The sequence below is a fragment of the Lissotriton helveticus genome, chromosome 5_1, assembly GCF_964261635.1.
Source record: "Lissotriton helveticus chromosome 5_1, aLisHel1.1, whole genome shotgun sequence".
Taxonomy (NCBI): domain Eukaryota; kingdom Metazoa; phylum Chordata; class Amphibia; order Caudata; family Salamandridae; genus Lissotriton; species Lissotriton helveticus.
Window position 1 is genome coordinate 274,731,209 of NC_136065.1, and position 16,850 is coordinate 274,748,058.

Below are 16,850 nucleotides of genomic sequence, written 5' to 3' on the forward strand. Positions count from 1 at the left end.
ATATCTTCCGGAACTGGTCTGGTGCCAGGGGATATTCTAAAGGTGAGGAATCAGTGGTTAGAAGTATTCATCAGAAAGTGCTGTTGCCACATGGTATAAACACTGTAGCTTTTGAAGGTAGCAGAATATGCTTGGTTGGTTACTTCTACCCAAAGATTACCGTAAAAGAATATGAAATCAGAGAAACATTTTATGTAGCGAGGGCATAAACGCGAGAGGATGGTGGCATCAAGCTGAATTTCATATGGTATGAAGGTCAGGGCAAAAAGACTAAGGCCCAGATGTAGGTAAATCTGATTTACCGACTCTAGAATACCGAATTTTACCGATTCGGTATTCTAGATTCGGTAAATCAGATGAAGGTAAAAATTCGGTAATATTTACCGAATCTGTATGATTCGGTAATTACCGAATCGGTATTTATCGATTCGGTAATTGACATTGATTCCTATGGGCCTACAGGCCCATAGGAATCAATGTCAATTACCGAATCGGTAAAATTACCGATTTTGCAAGGGGAACAGGGTGTCACTTTGACACCCTGTTGCACCCCTGATTTTGGCTTGTGTGCCATGTGGCACAGGTGTACATGCACAGACGTGCATGTACACTGGAATTAGTTATTTACCATGCAATTGTATTACATGGTAAATAACGAATCGGTAATGGCCTGTGGCACTGTTTGAAGTGCCACCTACATCTGGATTTACCGATTCGGTAAATTTACAGAATCAATATTTTACAGATTCTGTAAATTTACCGAATCAGTAAATATACCGATTCTGTAAATAAAATGCACCCTACATGTCAAACACCAAATACCGGTCGGTAACGGCCGAAATCGGCCATTACCGACAAGTATTTGGGGTCCTACATCTGGCCCCAAGTGTCCTTAGTGGATGGAGAAACAACTAGGTTTTAGGTTGATAAATTTACAGACTTATTTAATGACAAGACAGGTTTGGTTAAGAACTACATAGTAAAACAGGACCACATAGTTCTAAAAATAACTGCAGCGTCCCCTGGAGCGTGAGGGATGATTGGACTAGACCGATTTATGACATGCTTGTGCTTGAAGACGGTATGATTGAACTAGCTAATGGCACAAAATGGCTTTCTCCAATTGTTTTGGCTTTAAAGAGTTCAGGAAAGCTACACGTGTGCAATAACTTTAGGAGTGTGAATCAAGCTATATGGGTTGAGAGTTTCCCTTTGCCAAGATTGGAGGACCTCTTTTGTAATGCTAGTCAGCCAAAAGGTACGCCAAGCTTCGTCTACAAACAGCACATCACCTAGCTTTGAGGCACCGGACTACATAGTCACAGGTTCATGACCAATGGTGATATCAGTAATGCCATATGCCATTTGGCCTGATCTCTGCCACTTCGGTGTTTCAGTCATCGCTAACATGTTCAAAGGTATAAAGAAAGTAAAGATCTTCCAGGATGACATTCTAGTTTTTTGGTTATGATGTGCAAGACCACAAAATGACTCTCAGCAAAGTTATGAGGGCCTTGAGTGATAATAACATGACATTACAGAACAAAAGTGTGGTTTCTTAGTGCAAGATGTTGAGTATTTTGTGTGTGTTGACAATAGGTGTGAAGCTAAAACAGAGTCTAGTTGAGAGCATGCCTAATGTACCTCTGCCGAAGGATAAGGAGCAGTTGCAATCCTTTATTAGATTGTGCGAATTTTATTCAAAGGTTTTAAAGGACTTCTCAGTGCGGTGTTGACGTAGTGTGATGAGGGTACAGATCTATTGTGGCGTTTGCATCGAGGACTCAGATCGGCAGAATATAGTTGTTAAAAAGGAGATGATGGCCTGTGTGTTGAATATTCAAAAATTCTGAGCTCACTAATGGGGAAGGCTATTTGTTTTGAGGACAGACCATCGTCCTTTGGTTGATTTGCCGTATGGTTGGAAAATGAATAAATCCACAGTGAGACTATCCAGGCTTTCCTCAAAATTATTAGTTTCATTTTAAGGAAAGTGATTTTAAGGAAGTATACGTTTGTGTTGAACTTAATACAAAGACCAGTTGCTAATCTAGATTAAGAACGGTCTGAGGACTTGTAAGAGTGTGTCTTTGCAGAAGTGGGTGTAACTGCAGTCGGGTGAAAGGACACATTTAAATGGTAAAGAAAATAGAAACGGATGGTGATTTGCAAATATTGGAATTAGTGATGAAGAAATAGCCCAAGAAAAAGACTGAGATGAAAGCAGCAACTTTTTTGAATAGTCGTAAATGAACTGTTTGAAGTTGACAGATTGATGTTTCGAAGTGAAAAGTTAGTTCCTTTGTTGGTCATAAGAAGGAACATTGTTGATATTGTGCACGGTGATCATGTTGGAGCTACTCTAAGAGATAAATTTGAGAGGACTATTGGTGGCTTATCATGGATTCCTATGTGGAAAGGAAAGAGGCCGAGTTGTGACATCTTACCAGTATCCAGAAGTACCTGGTTCAATCTCCAAGAAGCAGGAAAGGAGATAGGGTTGGATTTTCTTGGTCCATTTCAGATCCTGCTCTTGTGTTTAAGGTCGGTTGCTGTGATAAATAATCATCTATTCTTCAAAACCAGACTTTTGAGCAAACACCATTACTTTGTCCAAACATATCTTTAAAAGCAATGACATATTGGCGAGATTAAACAGAGCATTAGTAGAATTTATTCTGATAACTAAAGGGTGTGGAGAGGGCACTGCTGTAACCATCAAGAACGTGGAACGGTTAGGGACCTACATAACGACTGCCCACTTGGCTACAAAACACCTGCATTTGAATTGAGGAAAGAAAACCTGTGAGTAGGATGTGTAAGAGTCCACTTTAAAAAAGTTTTGAGAGTCAGTATGAAGGGAGTGAGGGCAAGCGTGCCAGTAGAGATAGGAATTTTACAGTTGGAGATTGGGTGAACAGCAAGGAACCGCTTCTGGAATCCTGAACACGTTTGAAGTATGCAGTTTTGTGGTGAGAACTGATGATGAGCAGAGAATGCATGTAGGGATAGTAGCACAACATAATGAGCCAATATAACAAGGAAACACTTGCCAGCCTCCTTCTGAGAAAGTACAGCAATAAAAGATGGGTCCGTTCTGAGTGCTGGGTCAGGTGCCATTTGGTCTTAAGCTCAGTGATATAAATCGCAGACCGCCAAAATGTTTGGAGGCATATTCTTGCGGTGCAAGTTTCTGACCCCCATCTAGTCAAACCAAACACAGTTGTTAAATGTTAATGTTCAAAGTATGTTTTTCCTTGCAATGTTATAAATTGTATTGGTCACAGTTTCTCTGTTACATTAATAAGAGTTGTGAATATTTCCGGATATTGATACTTCCAGCCTACCGCTCATATGCCACTGGTCTTCTTTTCTTTCCTTGAAGAGGAAGTTGTGTTGCAATTGAGACATGTTCTAGGAGGTCATTGTCTCATGGAACTGATCTGTGACCTACTGTGTGTACCTCGTAGGCTGGTACGTTGATGCAACTTTGGCTGCAGGCTGGCAGGTCGGCTGTTGTCTGTGTACCCAAATAAACTTACAGTTGAAACTCCTGAAAGTGACTTTGGATTCAAAATGAAAGGCTGCTTTCAGCTTTTTCCCCTTCAAAGCCACTCTTCTTGCTCCAACCACATTGGAGTCCTTATTGCCAGTGAACAAGAGGAGTAAGTAGGAGAAAGGGTATCTATTTAATAACCTACACAGCCACTGGAGTTTTGTGATTCTGTGGCTGCAGTATTGTTGGCATAATTAATGATTTGCCTCAATTACCACACAATCTATCTGCTGCATAATTGAAAGATTTTAACAAAAAACAAAAAAACGTTCTAGCCTAACTGGATCAAAAGTTACTAAAACAAGTGATGCTGGATAGGTCCTTTGGAAAGGTTAACTAGTCACCTTTCAATTGCTGATTGCTGTATTTAGGTATTACTGGCATTGTTGAGGTTTTGCACACCCTTAACCAACATAAAAAGGAATCTTAATGACACAAAAGTGACGCATTAGACTAAATAATTTGCCTTTTATCGTTATGTAATTTAGTCAACCAAGCTGCATTCATTTTATTCTCCCTTGCTGCTGAATTCCTTTGGCCCTCACTCATGTACATAGAACCTTAAGGAGCTGGGACCATCCAGCAACTGCCAGGCAGTCTGGAACCGCCCTCACACTACATTGGACGCGATACCAGCAATGCATGGCACATACACAGAACTAAACATCTAAGTCTCAAGGAGCATTACAACATGACATTATTGAACTCTTCAAACGAGCCTAAACTGTCAGTACATACTAGAAAACACTTCCATTGCATCAGCTCTCCTTAGCATCAAATAATAAGGTGCTCTCAGAACAGACATTACACATCGCCCTCAAACAACACACAGGAAGCACACTATACACCAACAACATTTCACCCATATTTTTTTATCAATCTCTTTCTTGTAAGTGTCACTAGGTGGAATAGCGCTTCCATTTGCAGCAAGCATAGTCAACAGGAACCATCTCCTTGTAAAGATGAGAATATGTCAGTACCCTGAAACACATGAAGCTACACTGCACAGCCACACTTTCTCAATTCCACATAACACGTTACACACCCACAAGCAACAGAAATGATTTCCCACGATGGGATTTAATTATATGTATCTATTTTCATACATATAGTGGGAACGTGGCTAGATACCAATGGTGTGCAGTGCCTCAATTAGGAATGTGCACATTTGTATTTCACAGTGGCATATTTCACACGTTTGCAGTTGTATTTCATAACATTTCTTACACTTTTAGACACAAGGAGAGTATGTGACTCGCCTAAATTGGACAATTTACAGTCAAGTGTTGAATCTGTGATTGGAGCCCAGGTCACATTTGTGACAGTCTGATGTTCTCAAAGATGGATGATCTGTGGCAGAAAGTGGATGTCCACTGTCTTTGTTAGATCCAGTGACAGCTTCTTACACCACTCACAATAACATGCTTGTGGCAATAGATCGTTGGCCCTTTTCAAACTGCCTCTCTCAATATGACCAGTGGTATTCGTCAGTAGAAGTACACCGGTGTCTCTGCACCCTCTGTCGATCTATTGGGGGTGGGCACGGGGTTCTCATCACCAGTGTAACAAAGTAACAACCATACGCATGCACATAAATGTGTTTCTTTATTGTTTCCAAAATGTCAGATAAGGTGATAGTTCTAGCAGCCCCAAAGGCTAGGAAGCTCTTGCTTCAAATTCATTCTTCAATTGGCCCCTATACGGTCAGTGCAAAATGAATAAACACAATTTACCTTCAAACTTGGGAATACTTATAATTTATTACACATTTTATTGTAAAAAAAAGCACACATAAATTAACCAACTGTTTCTTTAGATTAAAAATAAACTCACATAAAAGCCACCCACCACTCTCACCCCAACAGTAGAACAATGTTTCAGATATTGGCTGCCAAGTGATTTACAGCAAAGAGAAATGCAACCTCAATCCCCTCCTCTGCCTAGAGCGGCCCCTTCTGCTCAGCCACCGGCTCCGTCTCACACTGCCAGTTTCCTCATTTACCTTCATAACCCGATGCTACGATGGTCCAAGACCCTAACTAGACTAAAACGATAACTTGTACACCGGTGAAACTGAATTAAAGCACTCCACAGCAATCCTAAAAAATCCTTATGTGAACTGCTTTCCCACTGCCCCTTTCCTTTACACACTGATGATGCCTTTTAGCGCGATTAGCCTGGACTAGTCACTGTCGATTTTTCCAACTGATTGGTCAATTGTCAGTTTGACTGCATGAGGTGTTTTATTACATTTGGCCCTAATTTAGCTCACACAGCTTCAAATAATGACTCCAGCTTAAAATATCATTCAAGGCCGCATAATTACAACAGTGAAGGTGCTAGAGGTAAACAAAGAATAACAATAGAGGAGGAGAACAGAACAGTAAAAGAGTGTCATGTCCAGGTTATGAACATTGATAACAATTCTTTGTGTGGAATATGTATCCCAGGCTATGGTGCAATCGTTCAGGTGCCACAGCTCTTACTGTTTCAGAGGTTACTACACTTCTGTTTACTTTATGAGGATTCAGGTTTTCCACAGAAGTTTCATTCAACTTAGGCCACTGAGGAATCCAACATTGGGAGAAGTCCAGACCTTGCTGCTCTGCTTAGCTGGAAATATGCAGAACGGGACAAATTCAAAAGATGATCTGACTTAGAACTGCCGGATACCCGTGACACCAAGTCCTAGAGAGGGAAAAAAAAGACATCTTTAACTCCACTTAGTGATGGAAAAAAAAGTCCGCCACATCGTATGCACTGGACACCATCTGTCGCACTTGCTGCGCACTACTGCACTTCTCAATATTTTGAAAAAAGACCATATGACAGGGTGTAGGTGAAATTATTCATTGTGTCGCATGTTTAGGTCATTGGTTCATGGACAACATATTGAACATCCATCAACATGTCATTTCATGCCTTTCAGTTGCCCCCTCTCTCCGACAGACCACGGAAGATACATTTTCGGAACCCATTCATTATGCAGATTAACCCATACTTGCAAGGTCATCTGAGATTGGCCCTCATTAACTAGCACAGCATACAAGGTTCAACAAAAGAAGAAATACCAGAAACTTACTGGGTTAGAGAATGTAGTGTGATCCGCAGCTTTGGGTTCCACTGAAGACCGCAGGTCCAGACCAGTGACCGCAAGCTCACTAGAAGGGACAGTGTTTTCCCAGCCAGCCAGGCAATGCTATTGACACAGCAGGGAGCAGGAGTATACAATTTACAAATGAGAATGTTGACAGGAGTATAGTAAAAACAAAAGAAAAACATACTCACAGGTCACACAATGCCACTGTTTCACACCTGGAGAAAACTTATGACACTTTTTATGCACCTTTCATCCATCAATCCATCCTGCCAGTTGCTAGATTTCATGGGATTTACCGGGTTCCAACGCACATGGCTATAGGAGCAACATTTTCTCACCATCAAATCAGATGTAATCACTTTCCAGGTGTTTTGCTCCCAATTAATGCAAGTTTATGAATAAGAAGTTTGCGTGTAATCATTTTAACCAGCAATGTTACACAACGGTTACAGTGAGTGGTGCATGAGAACATGTACAAATGGCAGAGGCTGAGTAATTGGGAGGGAGGAGAAAGACAGTATGAGACATTGCATTTGATAGGTCGAAGACCATCCGAAGATCAAAATGCAGGAAGTCAGTGCTGGGGTTTATGATGCTTGTGCCTACATGAGTTGGATCATTGTCTTAGGTTTGCCCATTCAGATGGGAAAAGGTAGCATTTTGTATTCCTTTCGAAGAGAGGTCATGGCCACCTTTCCTGCAACAACTAACACAAGAATAACAGATACTTTGTCAACATGTATTTGCCACACCTTTACTGTACTCTTCCTTCCATTTTTTTTATCCATTCAGCCAGCATGAAATGCCACGCAGGGCTACTGGAAGAATTTCACACTTGCTGTAATAAATTGGGAACTGTCACACTGCTTGTGTGACAATAACTAAGCGCTCTTGTACCAATGTTAATCCAGGTCACACAGCTTTTGACAACAACTAGGCGCTCTTGTACCAATGTTAATCCATGTCACACCACTAGTGTGACAATGACTTTAAGCACTCTTGTACCAATGTTAATCCATGTCACACCACTTGTGTGACAGTGACTTTAAGCACTCTTGTACCAATGTTAATCCAGGTCACACCGCTTGTGTGACAATGACTTTAAACACTCTTGTACCAATGTTAATCCAGTTCACACAGCTTTTGACAATAACTAAGCACCCTGTCCTCACACCTCAGAAAAAATGGTAACTTACAGAGGGAAGGGCCAGGCTGTCCGAGGGGTCGAAGCTTCTGCGACGATGAATCTTATATTTATGTGGGGGAAGCAAGGTCGATCTGGGAATGCTGACTCTGCAAAGAAACCAACAATAGTTCATTTTTTTCTATTCATACCCATTTTACCTACCAGACTCAGGAAAGCAATGCATTCCTGTGGTAGAAAAAAAATAAATCACACATGGGGACTTTTACAAAGAGCAAATTCTAAGTGAATGCGCCCTCTCTGCGGTTTAACAGAAGGCCCAGTACAAAAAGTCTTGAAAACTTTAATTGGCATGTTTGGGGACAAAGCAACTGACCAACTGAAAAGTCATCTAGGTAAGTTAAAGGAAGAATTTCCAGTTTTCATTGATAGCGCAATAAAAGAAATAGATGTGCAAAACCTGGGCGTATCAACCTCGAGTCAATGGTACCAAGTACAATGCGGTCTTTAAACAGGAGGATGCAACCCTTCTTACTCCCTTCTCTTTCGTTCAGTTGGTCCCTCTCTTCACGCTCCACTCCAGTGCCCTTTCTATGCCAGCTAACTGTGGTTTGTGTTCTTAAAAATAAAAAGGTGGTAGTAAACCCAACATGTAATTGTTTGGGTTGTTGATGGCAAGTTCTGATGAGAAGAGGAACCACCTAAATGAAACAGAAGCTTCATGCATGCCTGCTTATTTTGTTGTTGACCACTTTTGTTAACAACACTAAGGGCCAGATGTAGGTCAGCAAATACCGGTCGATAACGGCTGATTTCGGCCGTTACCGACCGGTATTTGCAAATGGAGATGTAGGGGCCTTAAAATTTACAGAATCTGTATATTTACCGAATCGGTAAAGTTACCGATTCGGTAAAATACCGATTCTGTAAATTTACCGAATTGGTAAATCAATATGTAGGTGGCACTGAAAACAGTGCCACAGGCCCTTACCGATTCGTTATTTACCATGTAATACTATTGCATGGTAAATAACGAATACCTGTGTACATGCACATCTGTGCATGTACACCTGCGCCATGTGGCACACATATGTGTGTTCTTGGTGTGTGACACCTCTGGGAAGTGGTGTCATCCCTGTATTTGTGGGCACTCCTTTGGTTCTTGTAAAGCAAGATTCCATCACAGGAGGTTGATGGTTTGTAATTGTTTTATTTCCACATCATCATTATATATCATGATAATATTCCATTGTTCCAAATGGTTTAACAATCCTTCTTTTTGTATATGTAAATCCACATATTGGACTTGTAATCCAATCAGCTCCAATGCATTTCGGGCAAGATGCCCTTCGTCTGGGAGCTCTATGAACAAACGAAAACATAGCTCTAAAAATATGTTCGGCTGACTTCCTAGTATCAAAAAGTGAGAGTGCAGCATGCAGGGCGAGTAAGACGCAAAAAACGTGATAGGAGTGGGTTCCGGTGGTTTGTAAAGCATAGGTAACATGTCGTACGACTGTGCTCAAAGTATAAACGTTCAAAAGTCGTGATAACTGGTCTGGTTAAATAAGTGCTCGGTGAATTAAAATAGGCTATGCACGCGATGTCAATGTGATAGTTAACAAAAGGGGTGCGTGGTGGTTTTGAACAGAAGGGGTGCGGTCGAGTTTCACGCGCTCAAATGCGCTTACAAAATTACCAACAGAACGCGGTGACATAATGTGAAGAACGTTCATGGAACATTAGTGAATCGACTTACTTAGTGGTTCATGCTCGCTAGCTTCAATCGTCGGATAAGTTGGTGTGGGGAAGTAGCGTAAGAAGTGACGTTTAAGCGTGTGTTGGAAAAATAACCATAGACAAAGGACTATGTGTCTCTAAGAATCGTGTCGGCCATATTAAAGTGTACTGACGCTGAGGTAATAATGAGGTAAAAGAACTGAAAATCACAAACAATGGGTAAACATAAATAATAACAATTGCATTTCAGGAATTATAGAATACGGCACGTGGATATCGACCTGATATCCTATAGAAAACATGAAAATTCTAAGCGATCATTCAGTCCCATCGGCTTCATGGACTGCATCTTGTATATCCAAGCCATCTCTCTCTGTAATAGACGTTTGTTGTTGTCAACTCCCTCTCGTTTCTGGACTTCTTCCAGAACCATAAATCTCAATTGGGATACATTGTGTCTGTTGTCATTGAAATGTACTGCTACATTGGATTTAGTGTTTTTGAGTCTGATGTTTGATTTATGTACGTTGATGCGAATCTTTATTTTTCTTTCAGTCTTACCAACGTAACACATTCCACAAGGACATTTTATCAAGTATACTACATGAGATGTATCGCATGTGGCATTCACATGCAATTTCATGGGAGTGCCTCTCATGGGGTGGTTAATCACATTCCCAGTAATGACGTTGTGACAATTTCCACAATTCTTACAGGGTCTTGTACCTTTAGCTGGAATTGCGCTGGGACACTTTTTGTTGAGGATTTCTCTTATGTTGGCATTACGGGTATAGGCAAATATAGGGGGTTCACTAAAGGTGGTGCCAAAATCTGGTTCAATGCTCATTATTGGCCAATGTCGTAAGATGATTCTTTTGTAAGCGGTACTCAGGTTAGAGAATTTTGATACCAGGACTGTCCTATTGGTCTTATCTCGTTGAGTTCTGAGTAATGATGTTTCTCTGGGCGTTTCCAGTGCTCTTTTCTTGGCTGTTTCAATGAGCTGTACAGGATAACCTCTTGTGATGAACCTTTTACCCATTTCCTGGAGTCTTAGCTCTGTTTGTGTCTGATTGGATGTGATCCTTCTGACTCTCAACATCTGAGACATAGGTAGGTGTTGTTTTAATGACCCTTGGTGATGGCTAGTAAAATGGAGTGTGTTGTTGCGGTCCGTCATTTTTCGGAATAGATCAGTTTCAAGACCAGTGGTGGTAATAGAAATCTTGACATCAAGGAAGGTGATTGTTTTTTTATTGGTTTCCCATGTGAATTGAAAACGTTCATTGACATTATTTAGTGAGGTTAAAGCGTCTCTCAAAGATTCTTCGGTGTGCTTCCAGATGATAAATATATCATCAATGTATCTTATGTACATTTTCATGTGATTCATCCAGTTGGGGTCGTCAAAGATGTTTTCTTGTTCGAAGTGCTTCATATAGATGTTCGCATAAGTGGGCGCGGCACAGTTCCCCATTGAGGTCCCAGACAGCTGTAGATACCATTCATTATTCAGTTCGAAATAACTTTGGTACAGAGTGAAGATCATTAGTTCCATGATGAACTGTTGCATATCAGGTTCCAAGTCACTTTCAAGAATGGATTTTTCTATAGCTTCTACGAACACGTCACCTGGTGGAGCACCCAACTTTCCCTATTAACTCAACAGAATAATTTTCTCCAAAAAAACTTAGAACTCAAGCTGTGCGCCATCCACCCCCCGCTTTTGCTCAGTAAAGACGTGAAGGACGAACACGTCACCTGGTGGAGCACCCAACTTTCCCTATTAACTCAACAGAATAATTTTCTCAAAAAAAACTTAGAACTCAAGCTGTGCGTTATCCACTCCCCGCTTTTACACATATGTGTGTCACATGGCACACAAGCCACAAACAGGGGTGCTACAGGGTGTCAAAGTGACACCCTGTCCCCCTTGGCAATTCGGTAATTTTACCGATTCTGTAATTACCGAATCGGTATTTGCCATTGAATCCTACGCGCTTCAAGACCCATAGGAATCAATGACAAATACCGATTCTGTACAGAATCGGTAAATACCGAATCCTACCGATTCGGTATTTTTTCCCGAAAAATTACCTACATTAGATTTACCGATTCATGAATACCAATAAAATTCGGTATTTATGAATCGGTAAATCTAATTTACCTACATCGGGCCCTATATGCTTAAAGTGGAAACTACAGTTTCTGTCAACGGTTCAGCCTCTATTTTGCCTGGTAAGAGTGGTTGTTTAGGACATTTGATTTGCTTTAAAAGTACGCCAACAACAAATCGCCAGGACACGCTAGTATCATTAGGGACATATTGGAATATTTGCCTCGTGAAGGGATTCTTTGCTCACAAATATTTTTAATTCCATTCTTGATACGATTAATTTTCAGCACCTTGCAACAGAGCCGTTTTTAGCACATATTCTGGAAAGGAAACTTGGAGGCGGGATCCAACTTATTACAAGCCTTTTGTTGTAAATAAAAGATCTTCTGTAGCCAAGTGGTATATAAGTATGTTGTAGATTTATTGATAAGATGACAGCTTCAAATAAGTTACTGGAAGATGTAAAGTCCACCAGGAGCAGCCTCTCTCCTGCTCAGCCTGCACACTCTAACTGACATACCCAACCTCACCAGGCACCCATGCATTCCACAACATCATCAATCATCCGACATTCCAGACATCTCCAAGCACACCAACACTCATTCTGGCTGAGCAGTAAGGAAGAGATACATAGGCAAGGGGAAAGGCAACAGTAGATCATAACACATCCCCCTTCCTAAGGAAACCAAAACACAATAAAAGCAATTGAAAGTACACAAGGCAATACATTAGAAAATACATTAGATTATAAAAGATGCATGAAAAGACATTGGCTACCGATTCAGCAGTGTCCAGACAAGACTTTATGACCTGGCAGGCTGCCGCTTGAGCATCCATCAGTACCTCCGGGAAATGCCCATGAACTTCCTCAGGCTGTTGTGGAAGCACCTCCATGGCAGAGTCCATAAGGGGGTGGATGTAGCCACCAAAAAGGCATGTGGCATTTGTGGACTTGACAGCCATACTGCCTGACAAGAAGACCTTCTTCACAGATTGCTCCCTGCGTTTCGACTCCCTATCTGCAGGTGTAGATGGGAAGTAACGTGCAGACTGCCTCGAGGAGCATGAAGCTTGGACAACCAAGCTTTCCGACGAAGGATGGGTGGACAGGAAAGCAGGGTCCCCTGGAGCTGCCTTGCATCTCCTTGCCACAGTCCTGGACACCACCCTCTGTCAGACATCAAGAATTGGCTTTGTCAAAGCCTCGTTAAAAGGGAGTAAAGGCTCTGAGATAGAGGAAGGAGAATGGAGCACCTCCGTCAGGATATTAGACTTTAATTCCGCTGTGGGAAAGGGCAATTCCAGCAGACCCGCTGCCTTCCTGGTCAAGGCATGTTAAGTGGTCCCCTCCGGTGTCGAGAGACCTTTTGGAGTTGAGAGCTCCATTTCAGTAGAGGTATTCAGGCCACTAGCATCCTGCAAACCTTTAAAATCAAGATCAGGAGCCACAATCTCCTCTTCCTCAGCCTCTCCATGCTCTACCTGGTATTCTTCCTCTTCTAGTAATCTCAGTGCCTCTCTCCAAGACTTCATCCTTGGAACAGGCATCGATGGTGCCAGATGCTGGGCCGGTGACTTCAGGATCGGCGTCAAAGGAAAGACTACCGGAACAGTAGTTGACGCTGGTCGAGGTAGAGTCAGCGCCGGCTCAGAACCAGATGGTGGCGCCGGGGAAGATTCATCCAGTGGCTCTCGCCCCTCCAAAGATTGTATTGGCATCGAAAATCTCGACGGCGGAAGAGGCCAACTCTCTGGAGCCATAGGCATAAGAGGTGCCTGAGGGAAATGAGGTGGCTATCATCCCAGGAAAAATGCATGCAGACCAATGGGGCCAACAGGTGCACCAGTAGGGTTTTCCGCTCTGGCAAACAAGCCAAACATCGCATTCAAAAAATGTGACGGATCCGTACTCGGAGATGGTACTGCAGGCTCTGAAGCCGCTCAACGAGGCAGCACATTCGGTTCCGGCTGCAGCGCCGGAGAACCTGGAGCCAGAGGTGGAGTGGTCAGATTCGACAAATGGGGAGGCGCTGATTCTCTTGGAGCCGGTGGAGTAACAGCTCTCAGAGCTTTAGACTGGGCCGGAGTCCCCTCAGAAGAAGGAGATGGGGTGAGCTCCTCTTTCCGATGATGCCTGGGACCCGGGGACACCGACTTTGGAGGCACATCCTTCGACGAACGATGCCGAGACCCATGGTGTTACTTTTCGTTCGGTTTCTTTGACAACCTCATAGTATGCGAAGTTGGCGACTTGGAACAGGACTTCCCTCACTTTCAGCACTTTGGTATTCATGCACCTGCACAAAGAGCATGCCTAAACATCGTGGTCTGGCGAAAGACACCATAAACAGTCTTCATGAGGGTCAGTGAAAGATATCTGGCCCCCACATTCCCTGCATGGCTTGAAACCAGATTTTCTCTGAGTTGCCATCCTTGATGCTACAAAGGCATGACAATTTGCTACAAAGAAACTCCCAGAAATGGCGAGCCTTTGGAAAAACAGTTACGCATCAACAACGTGGAAAAATGGAACGGACGTCAACACCCTGACGAGGTGGTCTTATGGCTCTGATGATGTCACACAGAGTCATTCCATTGTGTTGTCGACGTGGGAGAGCTGAGAAGCAAAGTTTCAGTGGTATGCTGCGCATTGGGATAATTCAAAAGGTGAGGAACCCAAAGGCAGATGTAACCCTCCTCACTTCGGAATCCAAGCTGTAATGCTTCGCGAAAGTGTGGAGGGAAGCCCAAGTCACTGCTCTACAAATGTCCTCTACAGGTACACCCCTAGACAAAGCAGATGTAGCAGACCTTGCTCTAGTGGAATGAGCTCTTAAACCTTCAGGAGGTTCCTTGCCCACCAGAGAGGAGCATATCTTGATACACAAGACATTCCATCTCAACAGCGTGCGCTTGTGCACCGCCTTGCCTCTTCTGCCTCCAACAAAACCCACAAAGAGCTGGTCATCCACTCTGAACTCTCTGGTTCTGTCCAGGTAGAAGCTCACCGCCCTCTTCGGGTCCAAGCGGTGAAGTCTCTCCTCCTCCTTGGAAGGGTGAGGGGAGGATAGAAGGTAGGAAGGGTAATGGACTGCCCTAGATGGAAGGGAGTTACCACCTTAGGCAGAAAAGCAGCCCTGGTACCATTCGTTCAGCATGAATGGTCAAGAATGGGGGCTTTGAACTAAGAGCGTGAAGCTCACTTACGCACTTACCCTCCTTGCCGAGGTAATTGCAATCAGGAAGACCGTTTTAAAAGATAACAGTCTCAAGGGACAATTGTGCAAAGGTTCAAATGGTGAACCCATCAAGAAAGTAAGCATAAGATTCAAGTCCCATTGAGGCACAATAAAGGAAGTAGGAGGAAATGTATTTGTAAGACCTTTTAGAAACCTTAAAACAATAGGAGATTTAAATAAGGACGGCTGATCCGGCAGACAGAGAAATGCCGACCAGGCCAAAAGATAACCTTTGACCGTAGCTACAGCAAACCCTTGCTGCGCCAAAGAAAGAGAAAACTGAAGAATGTCAGACAACTGAGCCTTCAAAGGGTCAATGGACTTCTTCCCACAGCAATAGACACATTTAGACCATCTATAAGAGTAGATAAACTTGGTGGAATCACGCCTGGCCGATAAAATGACATCCACCACGTCATGTGGGAGAGAAAAAGAATTCAGGTTGCCCCGTTCAATCTCCAGGCATGAAGGTGTAAGGTCTGGAGGTGGGGGGTGTAGAACCTGCCCTTCCATCTGAGAGAGGAGATCTGCCCTGAGAAGGAGGAGCGGCGGGCACGAGGAGAGGTGGAGAAGATCTGTGTACCTCACCCTTCTTGGCCAATCCGGGGCGATCAATATAACTTGGGCCCGGTCTTGGCGAACCTTCCTCAGAACCCGCGGAATCAAGGGTATGGGAGGAAAAGCGTAAAGGAGTCTGGAGTCCCAGCTCAACTGAAACACGTCCCCCAAAGCCCCCTGCATCGGATACTGGAGACTGCAGAATAACGGGCAGTGAGCATTCTCGTGAGTGGCAAACAGGTCCACCCGAGGAGTTCCCCAGGTCCGAAAGAAGTGACGAACCACCTAGGGATGAAGCCTCCACTCGTGGTCGGCCGAGAACTGCCGACTGAGACGGTCTGCACGTACGTTCAGAACTCCGGCCAGATGATTTGCCATCAGACAAATCTGATGGACCAGAGACGCAGAGCCTCTCTGCAAAGACACTGCGACCCCACTCCTCCCTGCTTGTTTGTATACCACATCGCGGTAGTGTTGTCCGTCAGGACTTGAACCGACTGACCGCGAAGGGAAGGGAGGAAGGCCTTGAGCGCCAGACGTATCGCCCGCAACTCTAAAAGGTTGATGTGAAGCAACCTTTCCTCTGGAGACCAAAGACCCTTGATCTCCAGATCCCCCAGATGAGCACCCCACCCTAGAGTGGATGCATCCGTTATTACTGTGCCAACCGATTGGAGGAAGATGGAAGGGCTTTCCTTGAGACAGATTGCCCTCCACGCTCCACCAAGACAGATCCGCTGCAGCTTCTCGGGAGATCCTCACTGACTCCCTGAGATCTCCGTTGTGCTGATACCACTGCCTGCGGAGGCACCACTGGAGCACCCTCATGTGCCAGCGTGCATGGTTGACCAACAGAATGCAGGAAGTCATCAGACCGAGCAGACGGAGGACCTTCAGGACTGGAACAACAGCTCCATTGTAAAATAAAGGAATCATTTCCTGTATGTCGCGAATCCTTTGAGGAGGAGGAAATGCCCGACACACAGTTGTATCCAGTACAGCACCTATGAACAGGTTGCGCTGGGAGTGCACCAGGTGAGATTTGGGTACATTTATCGAAAAACCCAACCTGTACAACAATTGAGTTATGACTTGCAGATGATGGAGCACATTCTACGGAGATTCTGCTTTGATCAGCCAATCGTCCAGATAAGGGAATACTGGTATCCCTGACCTTCTGAGAGGTGCAGTAGTAAGACCAAACAGAAGGACCGCAAACTGGTAATGTTGCGATCCCACCGTGAAACGGAGATACTTCCTGTGCGACTTCAGGATGGGAATATGAAAATACGCATCCTGCAAGTCGATCGACACCATCCAGTCTTCTTCCAGCAGCGCTTGAAGAACCTGTGCAAGGGTGAGCATCTTGAACTTCTCCTGTTTCAGAAAGAGGTTCA

At 43.6% G+C, this 16,850-nt stretch overlaps 1 protein-coding gene across 3 annotated transcripts in view; it reads right to left on the reverse strand.

The window, feature by feature from the left end:
- Positions 1 to 5,145: 5,145 nt before the first annotated feature.
- The window catches only part of MIIP (migration and invasion inhibitory protein), a 66,074-nt gene continuing 54,369 nt past the window's right edge, over positions 5,146 to 16,850 (reverse strand). For 2 of the 3 annotated variants that reach the window (XM_078640896.1, XM_078640897.1), the window contains exons 8-10: positions 7,853 to 7,949; positions 6,639 to 6,755; positions 5,973 to 6,244 (exon numbers count right to left, since the gene is read on the reverse strand). In XM_078640896.1, the coding sequence (XP_078497022.1) occupies positions 6,113 to 6,244; positions 6,639 to 6,755; positions 7,853 to 7,949 (346 nt within the window). In that variant the 3' untranslated portion in view covers positions 5,973 to 6,112. Of the gene's footprint in view, positions 6,245 to 6,638; positions 6,756 to 7,852; positions 7,950 to 16,850 lie in introns of all 3 variants that reach the window. The other variant, XM_078640898.1, reaches the window with a different exon arrangement.